The sequence below is a fragment of the Bison bison genome, unplaced genomic scaffold, assembly GCF_000754665.1.
Source record: "Bison bison bison isolate TAMUID 2011002044 unplaced genomic scaffold, Bison_UMD1.0 scf7180017864269, whole genome shotgun sequence".
Classification (NCBI taxonomy): Eukaryota; Metazoa; Chordata; class Mammalia; order Artiodactyla; family Bovidae; genus Bison; species Bison bison.
In genome coordinates this window covers 552,285-568,759 of record NW_011494841.1, presented here as the reverse complement: position 1 = coordinate 568,759, position 16,475 = coordinate 552,285, and the positions used below count along the sequence as shown (strand labels likewise).

Below are 16,475 nucleotides of genomic sequence, written 5' to 3'. Positions count from 1 at the left end.
TGGCTGTTTCTGCAGAGGATACAGTTTATCAAATAATATCTTAAATTTTAGCCCAGACTTTTATCCAGAATAAACCTAACATCAGTACTGATGAGTGAGTGATAGTCACTCAGTCCTAACTGCCTGTTCACGACCCCATGGGCTGTACCTGGCTCCTCTGTCCATGGAATTCTCCAGTCAAGAATACTGGAGTGGGGTGCCATTTCCTTCTCCAGGGGATCTTCCCAACCCAGGGATTGAACCTGGGTCTCCTGCAGTGCAGGCAGTCTCTTAAGCGTCTGAGCCACCAAGGAAAGCTACTTTTCCCAGAGGGATGGTATGGGGAGGGAGGTGGGAGGGGGGTTCAGGATTGGAACATGTGTATACCCGTGGCAGATTCATGTTGATGTATGGCAAAACCAATACAATATTGTAAAGTAATTAGCCTCCAATTAAAATAAATAAATTTAAATTAAAAAAAATAAAAAATAAAGAGACATTTCTAAGTATAAAGACAGGTCAACTTAAAAAGTATCAGCAAATACATGCTTGACTTTATCTTATAATCTGTAGACAGTACATTAGAATATGTAATGAATCCATATACCTTTTCCAAACAACCGAGACAGAAGTAGCAATAAAGTTATAAATGACAGTCATCAAACAGATGAAATAAGTTAGATGAAGCTTCTCTCTCAAAGACATGGGGACTGGGCAAGTGGTCAGGAAGGAAATACAATGTGCTTTTAACTTTGTATGAAAAATAATGTTCATACAGTTTACTTATAAGGCGATATACAAATGAAAATACTTTGTAAAACTATAAATTGCTTTTGCAAATTCTATGATTATTTTATGGCATAAGATCTCTTCAGAGTCAATGGAGGTTGTGAAGATGAATGAGACTTTGTGACTTTTTAGAAGCTTATGTGTATTAGGGGTGCAAGAGACGATATTTATACCAATTCTGTAAAACAAGATAGAAGTTAATTTTCATCATTTATGGAGATGAGTGAGAAGTTCAGTCTTTTTGAGGAAGTGGTAGGGATATTTAGTAGGCAGTTGAATACTTAGAATAGAGCTCAGGGGAGATTTTAGCATCAGCAGAACAGGCTTTAGAGCCATCTGCACAGTAATACATGTTGAAGAATATTTGATAATATTAAAATGAAAATCTGTTATTAAGCATTAATAAGTGCAACATGCTTTTTGGGTGCTCGACCTCCTCACAATACTGATTTTGGCATGCTGTGTGTAAAATCGTGTTGACTTCCCCAGAAGCCTTTGAGATGGGCGTTCCTCATTTCTGGTTTAGCAGAGAAACTGGGGTGTGTGAAGGTCCTTGGGGTTTCACGTGCAGAAGGTGCTGAAGTTGGGATTGGAACGTCGAGGCAGTCTGGCCCCGAGCCACATCTGTAAACCCTGCTGTGCCAGTTACTCAAGAAGTGTGAAAGGCACGGGCTGCTTGTTGGAGAAAATACTTGATTGTGCTCACTTGCACACAAATACCAGCCATCAGTAGAGGTGCTCTGTGTGTGAGTAGTGATTTGTGAAGCTGTGGGATCCTGAATTGCTGAGCGTGTGAGGGCGATAGTCTCATGGGGCTTGCCCGCCAGGATCGCTGTATCTTCATGCCTTGTGTATCGTGTTTATGTTGTCAGCCACGTCCTTCCCAAAGTGTTGCTAGATAAAGTTTTATTTACAAATGAAGGCTTCATACTTGTGTCCCTGTGCTAGAATTTTTTCCTGCTTTGAATAATGTCACATGACTTGTATTTTGCTTTAATTATTTATTTTCTTTCCTTTTCTGAAGTCAACAGCTCTTTATACTACCTTCGATGAAGTAAGTAAACTTCTAAGATATCTTGAGATAAACAGAACGTTGCATTTGTTTAAAATAAAAATTAAAATATAAAATTAAAAATCAATTTGATTTGATTTTAATTAAAATTAAACCAATCAAATTAAAAACCATAAATCATATGCTCGCAGGAAAATATTGAGGACATAATATGCTTATGCTTATTCACATAAGCAGAAAAAAAGAAAAAGCTGATGATAGTGTTGAGTATAGCTTTCCGGCTAATTAGTAATTATGGAAAGGCCACAAAATACAGGTACACACATGTATATATGTGTAAACGCACCATGTACAGTGTCTGCAGGTGTACATAAACACATACATACACATACACACAAACGACCCGTAAACACACACATGCACACACGCACACGTGAGTGTGTGTTAGTTGCTCAGTTGTGTCCGACTCTTTGTGACTCCATGGACTGTAGCCCACCAGGCCCCAGGCTCCATGGAATTCTCCAGGCAAGAACACTGGAGTGGGTTGCCATTCCCTTCTCCAGGGGATCTTCCTGACCCAGGGATTGAACCTGGGTCTCCTGCATTGCAGGTGGATTCTGTACCATCTGAGCCACCAGGGAAGCCCGTACATGCACATACATATACATGAATATATATGAGCACATACACACACCTAGACACATGTAAACACATGAACACATACATTCACACAGTTAAGAATACATATATATATCTTCTTAAACTCATTATATTGGTTAAGAAGACCTTTCTTAAATAGGTGGTTGCTACTTTAAGACTGTTCTTATTTAATCTGCTTTGGACTTAACACATGTCATGCCACATGTATAGGATCTTTTGATACTGAAAGTGCTGTGTGTGTATATGTGTATACCAGTTAATCAATTTACTTCCTTTTGTTGTTTTAGATATTGGCAAAACACTTGAATGATGGTAAAATCAACCAACTTCCTCTTTTCCTGGGAGAGCCTGCAATGGTAAAGTGTCAGGCATTTATAATTTAATACCCTGCTACTTACCAATATGATTAGATCTTCTCAAAAATGACATTAATTTTGTCTTGTTTCCTGCCCAGAAGTGCTTCTGGAGCATTCACACGTCTGAATTCCACTGTCTTTGCAGCCGACGCTGGCTGAGCTCTGAGCAAGCTCAGGTCCTGTGCTTCATGCTGATTATTCAGACGTCCTTTCCCTAGGACCTGACGACTTAGTCACCCTGGTCCTAACAGTGTTTGAACTTGTGGGTTATGTGAGTTTATTGATGAAACGTGTCACAGTGTTAGTCGTTCAGTCATGTCCGTCTCTCTGTGAGCCTATGGACTGTATGTGCGCAGCCCACCAGGCTCCTCTGTCCATGGGATTCTCTAGGCAAGAATACTGGAGTGGGTAGCCATTCCCTTCTCCAGAGGATCTTCCTGGCTCAAAGATAGAACCCAGGTCTCCTGCATTGCAGGCAGATTCTTTACCATCTGAGCCAGCAGGGAAGCCCATCTGTGCTGGTAGCAGGGACTCTATCTGCTTTATTAACAGTAAAGTCAGATGTGACTAGTAAGATAGAGTGTTGGATGAGAAGATAATTTTTTAGAACTGTTTCTATTTGTCAAATTTTTGTATTTTATGAGGATATTGCAGTGACTTCTTTGGACTGTAAATAGAATTTTTATATTTTTTAACTGGGAGTCAGCTGTGTGACATCAGTCACTCCTTTCTGCTACCAGGAAGTTAGCATGATTGAACTCGTTTATCTAAAGCTCTTTGTCATCTTGAATCTCTATGACTCCTCTGTCCAGCGGCAGTTTGCCTGAATCAGAAAATTTGGTTTTCTGACTCTTTTTCCTCTGCCTGTGGAAGAGTTCTTGAACATTTGCCATTAAGAAAACAGCCGTGTCTTCACAAGGCTTCAAAAATAAAAGGGTGATCTGAGAAAGGACATGTGAGAAAGAGGGACGAGGGGAAAGAAAACCGGTGTTGTCGTGAGCACAGCTGTGGATTCCAGGTGTGGTCAACACAGTCCTCGTCCTTCGGGGGGTGAGGCTGGGAATGGCGCTGCTGCCGGGCACTGGGGCCGTGCAGGCGGCTCTGCAGCCCTGGTGCCCGGTCCTCTGGTGCTGCTGCCGGGCACTGGGGCCGTGCAGGGCTCTGCAGCCCTGGTGCCCGGTCCTCTGGTGCTGCTGCCGGGCACTGGGGCCATGCAGGCAGCTCTGCAGCCCTGGTGCCCGGTCCTCTGGACTTGCCAGGTTCTTGTCAGCCTGCCGAGGAATGGGTGCAGAAACACGGCTCCCGGGAGATCCAGCCTGAGCAGTAGGGCTCCTGCCTGAGATTGTGGGGTGCAGTTCCAGAGGACACGGCTTCCCAGGAGCATCCTGCCTCGGGTAGCAGGGTGCTGATACACAGAAGGGAGGTCCCACAGGAGAACGCAGCAGAGGCGGCGGGTGTAGGAGGAGCCGAGGGATCCCGGGTGACTTGGTGCTTGTCTGCTCTGTGACCTTGACTGACTCTCTCTTCCAGGCTCACTTTTCCGTAATGAACACTGCTGCTTCGGCTTGCCCTTTCTGGGCCTTCAGACTTCCTTCTTTCTGCTGAGAATACTAACCACATATTTTTTGTGTCCTTTTTTTGGTAGGAATTTCTCTGGGATTTCCTAAACCATCAGGAGGGTCCCCGTCTAAGAGATCGGTTAAGCCATGGGGAAGTCAGTTTACCTGAATTTCCGAAAGAAGCAGCCAGTCAGCTGCTTGCGTTTTGCTTTGTCCTTTTACTCAGATTTATCGATGAAGATCTGTTAGCAGTGTTTAAGGTAATGTGTAGGGAAGAAGATGTTTCATTAGGTTCACTTCTTTCAGTTGAGAGGGAATGGAGTTGTTTCCAAATGTAATTAGTTATATTTTAATTATCTTTTGTTTTAATTTACTTGAGTTACGGCTTGCCTCCATCTGAACAGATTACTTGTGGACATGTATTCTCTATAACAAATTAATTAATATTACTTGATCTCACCTAAAATAATTCATCGTTTTTTTTTTTTACTCTAAATCTATATTTATTTACTTTAAAAGTTTTAATGGAGTATAGTTGATTTACAGTGTGTTAGCTTCAGGTGTACAGCAAAGTGAATCACTTACACACACACACACACACATATATATATCTATCTATCTCCACTGTCTGAGACTCCTCTCCTGTACAGGCCGCTGTGATGGAGCGTGTGATCACTGAGTGGAGTCCCCGCGCTGCGCAGCGGGTCCTTGAGTCCCCGTTTCGTGTGTAGCGGTGTGTGTGTGTCGGCCCAGTCCCCAGTTCATCCCCGGGCCCCCTTATCCCCTGGTAGCTGTGAGATTGGTTTCTGCTGCTGTGACTCTGTCTCTATTTTGTAAATAAGTTATTTGTACCACTTTTTTATATTCCACATATGAGCGATATCATATGATATTTGTCCTTCTCTCATTATGACGGTCTCTCTATCTATATTGCTGTTATGTATCTTTAGGTTTTTCCTCTCTGGCTTATGCATTTGGAGTTCTTCTTAAAAGACCTTTTGTTTTCCAAAATTATAGAAGTATTCATATCTTTCCATTATAGTTCTATAGCTTTTTTTCCATTTACATCTTTTGATCCAGCAGGAATTTATTTCATCTGGGAATCTAGCTTATTTTTTTCTTTAACAAATTGCTTGCAAGCTGGCCAACCCCATTTAGAGAATAAACACCTCTGTGCAGGGTGCCCTGGACTCCGGACCTGGACTCCCTTTCCTGTCTTTAGGTCTTACAACAGGTTAGTTGGTGTCGACATTAATACTAACATTAGTGTCTGACATTATGGTCCTGTTTCTCCTCTTCTTCAGAATGTGCTGCCTCTTCTCTAATTGTTATTATTCCAGTGAACCTGTGAAGTTAAACAGGAAGCCCACAGGGATGAGCTCCTGATGGATTAATGTGGGGATAATTGATACTTTTGCAAGACTGAACACTGTTCCCTGACAAGTGGCTGCTCAGGCCCCAAGGCCCGTCCCCCGCTTCACTCTCCAGCTTCCCCGCTCTCCCTCAAGACTGAGCCCCAGAGCCGCGTCCCCCTCCCCTGCCGCCCCCGCACTGCCCCCCATCGTGTCCCCACGTGCTCATAGGCCCTCCCACGGCTCCTGTCGCCAGGGAAGCCACGTGTGCTGTGGTGGCCACAGGCTCATCGCTTCAGGTGTGAGTCCTGGCGACCCTACCAGGTACCAACCGCCCTGTGAGCCTGATTGCTCTCTGATCTGTGTAGGTGTCAGAGTAAATGGAAGTTGACTGCATTTCTTCTCCAAGTAACAGCTGGCCATTTGAGTGGTTCTGAGCTGTTGAGAGCTCTAGGTAGTCATTGCTTATACATAGGGAAGCTTTTGACTTACATGTATTAAGTTTCTCAGCTATAAACTCACTGACTTTGCTGTTCTTCAGTGGCAAATCATGTCCGACTCTGCAACCTCACTGCAGCATGCCAGGCTTCCCTGTTCTTCACTACCTCCGGGAATTTGCTCAAACTCATGTCCATTGATTCAGTGATACCTTCCAACCATCTCATTCTCTGTCACTCCCTTCTTCTCCTACCCTCAGTCTTGCCCAGCATAGGCTCTTTACCAGTGAGTTGGCTCTTTGCGTGAGGTGGCCAAAGGATTGGAGCTTCAGCTTCAGCTTCAGCATCAGCTTCAGCATCAATCCTTCCAATGAATATTCAGGACTGATTTCCTTTAGGGTTGATTGGTTTGATATCCTTGCTGTTCAAGGGACTCTCAAGAGTCTTCCCCAGCACAGTTTGAAAACATCAGTTCTTTGGCGTCAGCCTTCTCTATGGTCCAGCTCTCACATCTGTACATGATTACTAGAAAAGCTATAGCTTTGACTAGATGGACCTTTGTCAGCAAAGTGATGCGTGTGCTTTTTAATATGCTGTCTAGGTTGGTCATAGTTTTTCTTCTGAGGAGCAAGCGTCTTTTAATTTCATGGCTGTAGTCACCATTTGCAGTGATTTTGGAGCCCACAAAAAGAAAGTCTCACTGTTTCCATTGTTTCCCCATCTATTTGCCATGAAGTGATGGGACCAGATGCCATGATCTTAGTTTTTCAAATGTTGAGTTTTAAGCCAGCTTTTTCACTCTCCTCTTTCACTTTCATCAAGACGCTCTTTAGTTCCTCTTCACTTTGTTTCATTAGAGTGGTATCATCTGCATATCTGAGGTTGCTGCTATTTCTCCCGGCAGTCTTGATTCCAGCTTGTGCTTCATCCAGCCCAGCATTTCACATGATTGTACTCTGCATAGTAATTAAATAAGCAGGGTGACAATATACAGCCTTCACTTACTCCTTTCCTAATTTTGAACCAGTCCATTGTCCTATGTCTGGTTCTAACTGTTGCTTCTTGACCTGCATACAGGTTTCTCAGGAGGCAGGTCAAGTGGTCTGATATTCCCATCTCTTGAAGAATTTTCCACAGTTTGTTGTGATCCACACAGTCAAAGGCTTTATCGTAGTCAATGAAGCAGATGTGTTTCTGGAATTCTCTTGCTTTTTCTATGATCCAAAGGATGTTGGCAATTTGACCTCTGGTTTTTTCTAAATCCAGCTTGAACATCTAGAAGTTCTCAGTTCACGTGCTATTCAAGGCTAGCTTGAATGACTTTGGGCATTACCTTGCTGGCATGTGAAAATGAGTGCCATTATGCGGTAATCTGAACATTTTTCGGCACTGCCCTTTGTGATTGGAATGAAGACTGACCTTTTTCAGTCCTGTGGCCACTGCTGAGTTTTCCAAATTTGCTGGCATATTGAGTGCAGCGTTTTCACAGCATCATCTTTTAGAATTTGAAATAGCTCAGCTGAGATTCCATCACCTTGACTAATTTTATTTGTAGTAATGCTTCCTAAGGCCTGCTTGACTTCACACTCCAGAATGTCTGGCTCTAGGTTAGTGATCAACCATCGTGGTTATCTGGGTCATTAAGACCTTTTTTTGTATAGTTCTTCTGTGTATTCTTGCTACCTCTTCTTAATCTCTTCTGCTTCTGTTAGGTCCATACCATTTCTGTCCTTTTGTGCCCATCTTTGCGTGAAACATTCCCTTGGTATCTCTGTTTTCTTGAAGAGATCTCTAGTCTTTCCCATTCTGTTTCCTCTGTTTTTTTGCATTGTTCACTGAAGGCTTTCTTATCTCTCCTTGCTGTTGTTTGGAACGCTGCATTCAGATGGGTGTATATTACCTTTTCTCCTTTGTCTTTTACCTCTCTTCTTTTCTCAGCTATTTGTAAAGCCTCCTCAGACAACCAGTTTGCCTTATTCCATTTCTTTTTCTTGGGGATGGTTTTGGTCACTGCCTCTGTACAGTTTTATGAACTTCCTTCCATAGTTGTTCAGGCACTCTGTCTACCAGATCTAATCCCTTGAATCTGTTTGTCACCTCCACCGTATAATCATAAGGGATTTGATTAGGTCAATTGAGAATGGCCTAGTGGCTTTTCCTACTTTCTTCAGTATAAGTCTGAATTTGGCAATAAGGAGATTATGATCTGAGCCACAGTCAGCTCCAGGTCTTGTTTTTGCTGACTGTATAGAGCTTCTCAAGACTGTGAAGAAGGCTGAGCGCTAAATAATTGATGCTTTTGAAGTGTGGTATTGGAGAAGACTCTTGAGAGTCCCTTGGACTGCAAGGAGATCCAACCAGTCCATTCTGAAGGAGATCAGCCCTGGGATTTCTGTGGAAGGAATGATGCTAAAGCTGAAACTCCAGTACTTTGGACACCTCATGTGACGAGTTGACTCATTGGAAAAGACTGATGCTGGGAGGGATCGGGGGCAAGAGGAGAAGGGGACGACAGAGGATGAGATGGCTTGATGGCATCACTGACTTGATGGACGTGAGTCTCAGTGAACTCTGGGAGTTGGTGATGGACAGGGAGGCCTGGCATGCTGCGATTCATGGGGTCGCAAAGAGTCAGACACGACTGAGCAACTGATCTGATCTGACCTGATCTGATAGAGCTTCTCTATCTTTGGCTGCAAGGATATAATCAATCTTTTTTTTTTTTTTTGATTCTTAAAGCCACTTTTATTTACATTATTATTTTATAGGAAATATAGTAAAGTAAGGTAAACACCTGTGAGTACATAAGAGTGTTAGGAGTGAAGCTTTATACACACATTGGAAAACAGTCACGACATTTGAACACAAAGAAGGGGATTGAAAACTACATTCTGAAAATGGTGCACCCGGGTGAAAGTGAAGCTTTCCTAGTTTTTGATGTGCTTGGTAGAAGAAAAGAAGCAATATTCTGAGCATTTGAAGAGATATGAGAAGAAGGAAATTGATGATAAATTTGCATTTGCATTACCAAGAGCTAAAGTAGACATTTTGATTCAACCAGTCCATCCTAAAGGAAATCAGTCCTGAAAATTCATTGGAAGGACAGATGCTGAAGCTGAAACTCCAATACTTTGTCCACTTGATGTGAAGAACTGACTCTCTGGAAAAGATGATGCTGGGAAAAATTGAAGGCAGGAGGAGAAGGGGATGACAGAGGATGATATGGTCGGATGGCATTACTGACTCAGTGGACATGAGTTTGAGCAAGCTCTGGGTGTTGGTGATGGACAGGAAAGCCTGGCGTGCTGCAGTCCATGGGGTCACAAAGAGTCCGACAAGACTGAGCTACTGAAGTGAACTGAACTGAATTTTAATTTTATAATGAAAAGTTTACTTGAGGACTCCCCCACTCCCTGAAAAATGACAAATTAAGGAGTTTGGGGTAATTCAAATGTTCCTTCTTAATATGCTGGTCTGCCTTCCTTCTGGTTTATAATATGCACTCACTTCATGTATTAATATTCATGTCCTATTGCTATTGTAAAAGATTATTATAAACTTAGGGGCTTAAAACAACACAGATATAGCATCTCATGGTTTTGCTTTGAGAAATCCAAAATGAATCCTATTGGACTCAAGTCAAGCTTGCCCTGTTTGTGTTCCTATGGAGGAAATTCTGGTTCCTTCTTTTTTCCAGTTTTCAAAGGCCTCCTGCATGTCTTTGCTCATGACCTCTTCTTCCATCTTTAGAATGCATCATTCCAACCATTGTTCACTTTTCACAGCTCCTTTTTTCTGACTCTAATTCTGCTTCCTTCTTATTAGGTCCCTTGTGATAAAATTGGAACTACACAGGTCTTTATTCACATATGCAAAATCTCCTTTAGCTGGTAAGTTAGCATAACATGTACCAACGACATTTGTGGGGGAGGGGGCTCATTACTTCATTGACCACACCTCATAATCCAATACATTCCATACTCTATGTCCTTCAAAAACAGTAGAATTGGGTGGACTAATTTAAGTTATAATCAATCTTATTTCAGTATTGACCATCTGGTGATGTCCATGTGTAGAGTCTTCTCTTGTGTTGTTGGAAGAAGGTGTTTGCTATGACCAGTGTGTTCTCTTGGCACAACTCTGTTAGCCTTTGCCCTGCTTCATTATGTACTCCAAGACCAAACTTGCCTATTACTCCAGGTATCTCTTGACTTTTTACTTTTGCATTCTAGTCCCCTAGGATGAAAAGGACATCTTTTTTTGGTGTTATTTCTAGAAGGTTTTCTAGATCTTCATAGAACCGTTCAACTTCAGTTTCTTCAGCACTAGTGGTTGAGGCATAGATTTGGATTACTGTGATGTTGAATGGTTTGCTTTGGAATCAAATTGAGATCATTCTGTCGTTTTTGAGATTGTACCCAAGTACTGCATTTCAGACTCCTTTGTTGACTCTGAGGACTACTCCATTTCTTCCAAGGGATCTAGCCCACAGTAGTAGGTATAATGGTCATCTGAATTAAATTCACCCATCCCTGTCCATTTTAGTTCACCAGTTGCTAAAATGTTGATGTTCACTCTGGCCATCTCCAGTTTGACCACTTCCAATTTACCTTGATTCATGGACCTAACATTCCAGGTTCATATGCAGTGTTGTTCTTTACAGCATTGGACTTTACTTTCACCACCAGACACATCCACAATTGGGCATCTTTTCTGCTTTGGATCAGTCTCTTCATTCTTTCTGGAGCTGTTTATCTGCTCTTCCTCAGTAGCAAATTGGACACCTACTGACCTTTGGGTTCATCTTCCAGTGTCGTATCTTTTGCCTTTTCATCCTGTTCATGGGGTTCTCAAGGCAAGAACACTGGAGTCGTTTGCCATTCCCTTCATCCGTTGACCACATTTTGTAATAGTCCACAGACTCGGGTTTGCCAGTTATACAGGTGTGTCAGCTGTAAATAATGTAATTTTTTTACTCTTTTAAAAATACTTATATGTCTGGCAGTTGAGTGTTTATAGTATGTAATCCTTTTCTAGGTATATTCATTTTTAATGTTTAAATTCTTGTTGTGTCCTAGTTTTTCAGGAGACTCTCTTAGAGAGTCCAATTGTTTGGACTCTTTTTCTCATTTATTTCTGGTTTTGCTGCATTGTGGACAGAGTAGCATATGTAATTGATCACTATTAATCAGCCTTATTTAAGATAATTTTGTTGGTTATGGCTTGACTACTTTATCAAATCCATTTTAATGAAGAGTTTTCCTTCTTTTAGCTGAGAGAATTATGTGTAGGGAGTTAACAGAAAGTCAGGACTCTTATGTGACCTCAGATGCGATAGCAGAGAAGCAGAAGCCTGACCAAAGTTGTAGTAACAATGGTCTGTTTTCTCTAAACCAGGAAAAAGCAGCGGTGGGGTCACTGATTAACCTTGCAGGAACCTACGTTTCTCGCTGCCACCCAGCTTCTCAGCTTAAAAAACAGGTATGTGGGGAGGGGTGTGCAGGTCCACAGTTGTAGAGATTTGACGGGTGCAGCCCGCCTCCTCCAGCCCAGCTTCGGGTCCCTGGCTCTGTGGCTTGTGTGCCTCCCAGATGTGTGGCCTTGGCCTGGCCACTGCATCTTTCTGGGGTCTAGCAGTTGAGGTGATGGTCGGTTTGCATCCTCGGTGTTTTTAGTACTTTGTGGGTGACTGCGTGCCGTTAACCCAGGACCTGTCACAGGTGTTGCTTGGCAGTGGTGAGGGATGTCAGCTTCGTCTGACCAGCTTTCGTTAACCTGTAGATTAAACAAGCAATAAGCTTGTGAGCATCTCTACCCGGATATTGTGATTGGAGAGTGGCTCAGAAACTTTATTTTACATATGGCAGGAGGTACCAGGGAGCAAGGTGGGGTCATGTGCAAGAATATAATCGTCACAATAGCTGCTAGTAGAAATTCTGAAAGGAAGCTGTAGAATCAGTGCAGAATGGGTTGGGGAGCTTTGCAGAGGTGTCGGAGAGAAGCCGAGCCCGGAGTGGACGGTCCCCAGGAGTGTCGGGTGGGAGGGGCTGTCGACACTTCCTAAGGATCTCATGTTTTCACCTGCCTTCCTTTACCTGTGTTGACCAAATAACAGATGCCCGCCAAGTTTTCATATGTAGCCTCCGTAACAATTTTACAAATACGGTGTGTTAGGTGCTGAGCTGTGAGGGGAGCGTTGGAGCTTGGCTTCTGCTGCCTTTGCCCGAAGAAGCTGAAAGGGAGCCTGTGCGGTGAGTCCTCACAGAAGCCTCGCAAGGCTCTGTGAACCTCAGCTCCAAACAGTGTCTTCTCTGGCAAGACTGTCAGGAGACAGGTCCCAAGGAGGAAGTACTAGGGCTAGGTGCTGGAGGGCTGAGACTGGGGGTCTCAGGGCCCAGTCGCGGGGGAAGCGTTTGCAGAGACCTAGGGCTCAAGCATGAAGGCAGGCCTCCTGGGCAGGTGGGTGGCATCCAGCAGAATAGTCAGTTGGTGGTGCCTCTGTCATTTACCTTTACCTTGGTCTCCTACATGGCTTTTTCATTTCATTTTGGGGAAAGCAAGTTGCAGATGAAGTGCTTTGCCCAGGGAACCACTGAAATAAACATCAGTTTGCACTGGCCCTAATTGGGCAACTGCTCTTTGTCACATGTCTTTAAATGTTTCCTGTCTTCAGATCAGAAGGTGATTCTGAAACAGATGTCTGCAGCTCTTTAATCACAGAAATCGTGGCTGGGCTGTGTTGCCATGTGCCTGAGACACACCGCGCTGCCCACCTCCCAGGGCCCCTTCCTCCTGAGGAGTGAGTCCAGGGCGCCCTGGGTGCTTGGGCCTGGGGGAGGTGTGTTGGGTTGCAGAATTCGCGGAGGAGCTGTCAGATAAGCCCTGACAGTGCGTGTGGCGACAGAGATTCTCACGCGGGATCTGCCGAGTCTGACGCCTGTGACACGGCCGCGGCAAGTGTGCAGGCCGCCGGCCCGGGGCAGACAGGCCCTCAGGACCCGCTCTCCACCCCGCAGGTGGCCCCGCCTGCTCCATGTGCTCTGCAGCATCCCCGTGCGGACCCTCTTCTGCCCCCGAGCTGTCCTGGAGGTGCTGGCTGTGCTCCGGAGGGTCAGCGCCCACTGCCGCCGCGTTTGTGGACAGGTAGCCGTGTGCGTGGAGCTGAGGCGCCGGCAGTGGGAGGACCGAAGCCTGCGCTCGCGGCAGAGGCGGAATTACCTGCGTCTGGTGCGCAGGTGCGTGCTGCGTGACCTGGTGGGCGGAGCCCTGGTGCGCAGGTCACGCAGCACGCACTGCTGAGTGGAGTATCGTGGGCGGAGCTCTCCTGGGCGGCTCTCAGCTGATGGGCTTCTGCTCCCACTTCAGAGAATGCTTATTTTCGAGAAAAATTGCAATAAGTGTCACTGTAAATACCACCTGTAAGTTTAGAATATGGGTTCTAGAGACCCAGCGAATTTTTGGATTTTAAAGGTAACAGCAGATCTACCCGGCGGTGCCGGCAGTGTGTATGTAGAACCCGCTGCGTCCTCACGAAGGCACCTTATAAAGGTGATAAATATTTAGCACTTACTAAATTTTAACTGATCTTATGTTTTTAGTATGAAGCTTCTGTCTCCGATGCTTTACCTGATTTTATTGCTGATTGCACTGGAATTGATCAACATTCACATGGTTCTTGGGAAGAATGCTTCAGAATACCAGCAGTACCTGAGGTCAGTGTGCACACTTTAGAACACCAGCGGTATCTGGGTCCGTGTGCACACTTCAGAACACCGGCAGTATCTGAGATCACGTGCACACTTCAGAATACCAGCAGTACCTGAGGTCAGTGTGCACACTTCAGAACACCAGCGGCATCTGGATCCGTGTGCACATTGCAGGAGGTGAAGCTGTGTGTCAGTATTTTGAGTCGTGCTCCCTCCTATCTGACCCTGAACTGCTCTTCTCTGTGGGTTTCAGTGCAAGTCAGTGAGCCTTTAGAGCTGACAGTTCAGAAAGCTGAGTGATCTGCATGTGAATGATTTTGGAATCCCTCCCTCAGGGCCACGGGAACTCTGTCCAGACGGCGATACTGGGAGGAGGCTGTGGGGAGGCTGCACCACCCTCAGCTGCGCGGGCTCCTGGAGCCTGGTCCGGCTCTAATCTGTAGACGGTCTGCTGCAGGGCCATGTAGGCACTGTAGGGCAGTGCCCCCCGCCCACTGGATGCCAGCAGCCCCCAGTCGTGACAGCCACAAAGGGCTCAGACGCCCCCAGTGCCCTTTGGGGGCACAGTCACCTCAACTGAAAGCCACAGTCTAGATAGGGGGCTGTGGATATTTATTGTATTCTTTTAACTTCTAAGTGTAAAAATTTCAAAAATTCATAGTTGGAGACAATTTTGGGCTACTTGGGAAACTTTAAGGAGAACTTGGGAAATGTGGATGTGGCCCTTCTCGCCAGTCAGAGGGCGTTCCCTGTGGGCTTCCTGGTGAGTCATCTTCCAGAAGAAGCCTTTCAGCAGCGATGGCTGCTCCCAGCAGCACGTGTCTACTGTGGAGGGGGGTGGCCCCTCTGGCGGGGGGTGAGGCTAGTGGGGTGGAAACAGGAGGCGCAGCCCCCAAGGGTCCAGTGTCTTGAGGGTCTGTTATGTGAGTGTGGTCCAGGCGGCCCCTAAGGTCCCATCAGCAGAGTGTCCTGCGTGGGCCTGGGAGCGGGTGCGCTGTGTGGCGCGTGGACGTCCACCCTGCACACTGACGCTGGCGTTCTCGCCTTCATCCAGGTAGCGTTCTCTCGTTTCCATGTTGTATGTATTTCCTTTTGTGGAATCTTCAGGTGAAAATTACCTAGAGTACTTCAGTTGTGATTCCAGAATGAAGGGGATACAGTAAATCCTTGTTGCATTTACAGTGGGATAGATAAATTACTTTCTTTGTTTGAAACAGGTTCTTAAAGTGCATCTTGCAGTACACAGAGAACCTTGCAGCTTGCACCAGGCAAGACAGGAACAAGTGGGACGACGCTGTCCGTCTCACACACACGGCCTTGTTAAAGATTTGGACTTTTATTGAGAAGAAACAGATGTTAATGCATTTAGCCGAGAAATCCACCATTAAAGTCGTCTGATAAGTCAGGATGCCTCGGGCTCTATCAGAAACCTGACTGACTGTGTGAACTTCATAGCCTGTGAATCGAAGACCCAAGGGCAGGGTGTGTTTCCAAGGGCAGGTGGTTTCGGGACTCTGCTCCAGCAGGGCCCCAGGCTTCCTGCCCTGCAGTTCTCCAGTCGCCTTCCGGCTGCTGGTGTGAGCCTCAGGTGGATCCCTGGGAAGCAGTGGCCGCAGCAGTTTGGGGCCTTGTCTCCCGACTGCGTCCTACGCAGAGGAGAGTCTTCTCACTCAGCCATCACCCCGGTGTGGGTGGCCACATCTTACTGGCCATAGTGCTAATCTTGAAATGACGGCTGTGACCAGGACCCTGCCCTGCACTCATGGGTCAGGCTGGGTGGACATCCACCCCTGGACCAGCCACTGGAGCACGGCGGGAGGCCTTGGGCCAGTCACCCCGTCCTTGGAGCAGAGGGTGAGGTGGATGGGATGCAGAACTCGCTGGAGAGAGGTGGGGAGGAACAGCTCCTGGAAGGCCCTGGGCAGCAAGCCTGCCGGTCAGCATGTCCCCGGGGTCCAGGCCTGGCAGGTTTAGCACAGCCCCTGGGAGGACAGAGTGAGACGGGCTGCAGACCCCCCAGGTCAGGCTCGCGGGAGGCCCTGGGCAGCCACTCCGGGAAGCTCCTCGTCCACAGCAGCAAGGCGGGAGGGCCTCCAGGAGCCCCTGCAGGGCTGCCCTGAAGCCCAAGTCTGTGTCCCCTTGGCTGTGCCCCTCCCCCGCTGGCCGCACAGCCTCCTCCTGGCCTTGCTGGAGAGTTGGCCTCCCAGGAAGGGCGGCCTGCCACGTGCTCTGGCTTCTCTGCCATCAGAGGTCGGTGGGGAGGCTGCCGTGGGGCGGGTGGGGCCACGTGACCAGACTTCCCTGGTCCAGCTGTCGCTTCTCCAGTTCAGCAGTGGCCACCCCCTTGTAACTGAACTTACAGGATAAAGACGGGGTAAAGACGGGGACGCCTCCTGCTTCTGTCTACTGTGACGCAAGACCCCCCACGCCATTGCCCCCCTCAGAGGAGGTCCTGTGGTCAGTCACAGCCTCCAGGCTGGACTCAAAATTATGATTTAGAGGATAACCGCTCGTAACCCCGCTGGTGTTGGCGCTGGAATGGGGCTGGCGGGGAGGGAAGAAGCGGCCGAGCTGCGTGGTGACCACGGGACCCGAGGGCCGGGCCCCTGGTCTGAGGAGCTCTTC

The 16,475-nt window shown here is 46.4% G+C and overlaps 1 protein-coding gene across 1 annotated transcript in view; it reads left to right on the top strand.

Annotated features, from left to right (window-relative positions):
* Window positions 1-15,275, top strand: part of ERMARD (ER membrane-associated RNA degradation) — a 30,146-nt gene extending 14,871 nt beyond the window's left edge. The window contains exons 10-18 of the mRNA XM_010848517.1: window positions 1,793-1,822; window positions 2,728-2,796; window positions 4,442-4,615; window positions 11,542-11,625; window positions 12,319-12,395; window positions 12,818-12,943; window positions 13,161-13,379; window positions 13,743-13,856; window positions 15,068-15,275. Of these exons, the coding sequence (XP_010846819.1) occupies window positions 1,793-1,822; window positions 2,728-2,796; window positions 4,442-4,615; window positions 11,542-11,625; window positions 12,319-12,395; window positions 12,818-12,943; window positions 13,161-13,379; window positions 13,743-13,856; window positions 15,068-15,248 (1,074 nt within the window). The 3' untranslated portion in view covers window positions 15,249-15,275. The remainder of the gene's footprint in view (window positions 1-1,792; window positions 1,823-2,727; window positions 2,797-4,441; window positions 4,616-11,541; window positions 11,626-12,318; window positions 12,396-12,817; window positions 12,944-13,160; window positions 13,380-13,742; window positions 13,857-15,067) is intronic.
* The last annotated feature ends 1,200 nt before the right edge of the window (window positions 15,276-16,475 follow it).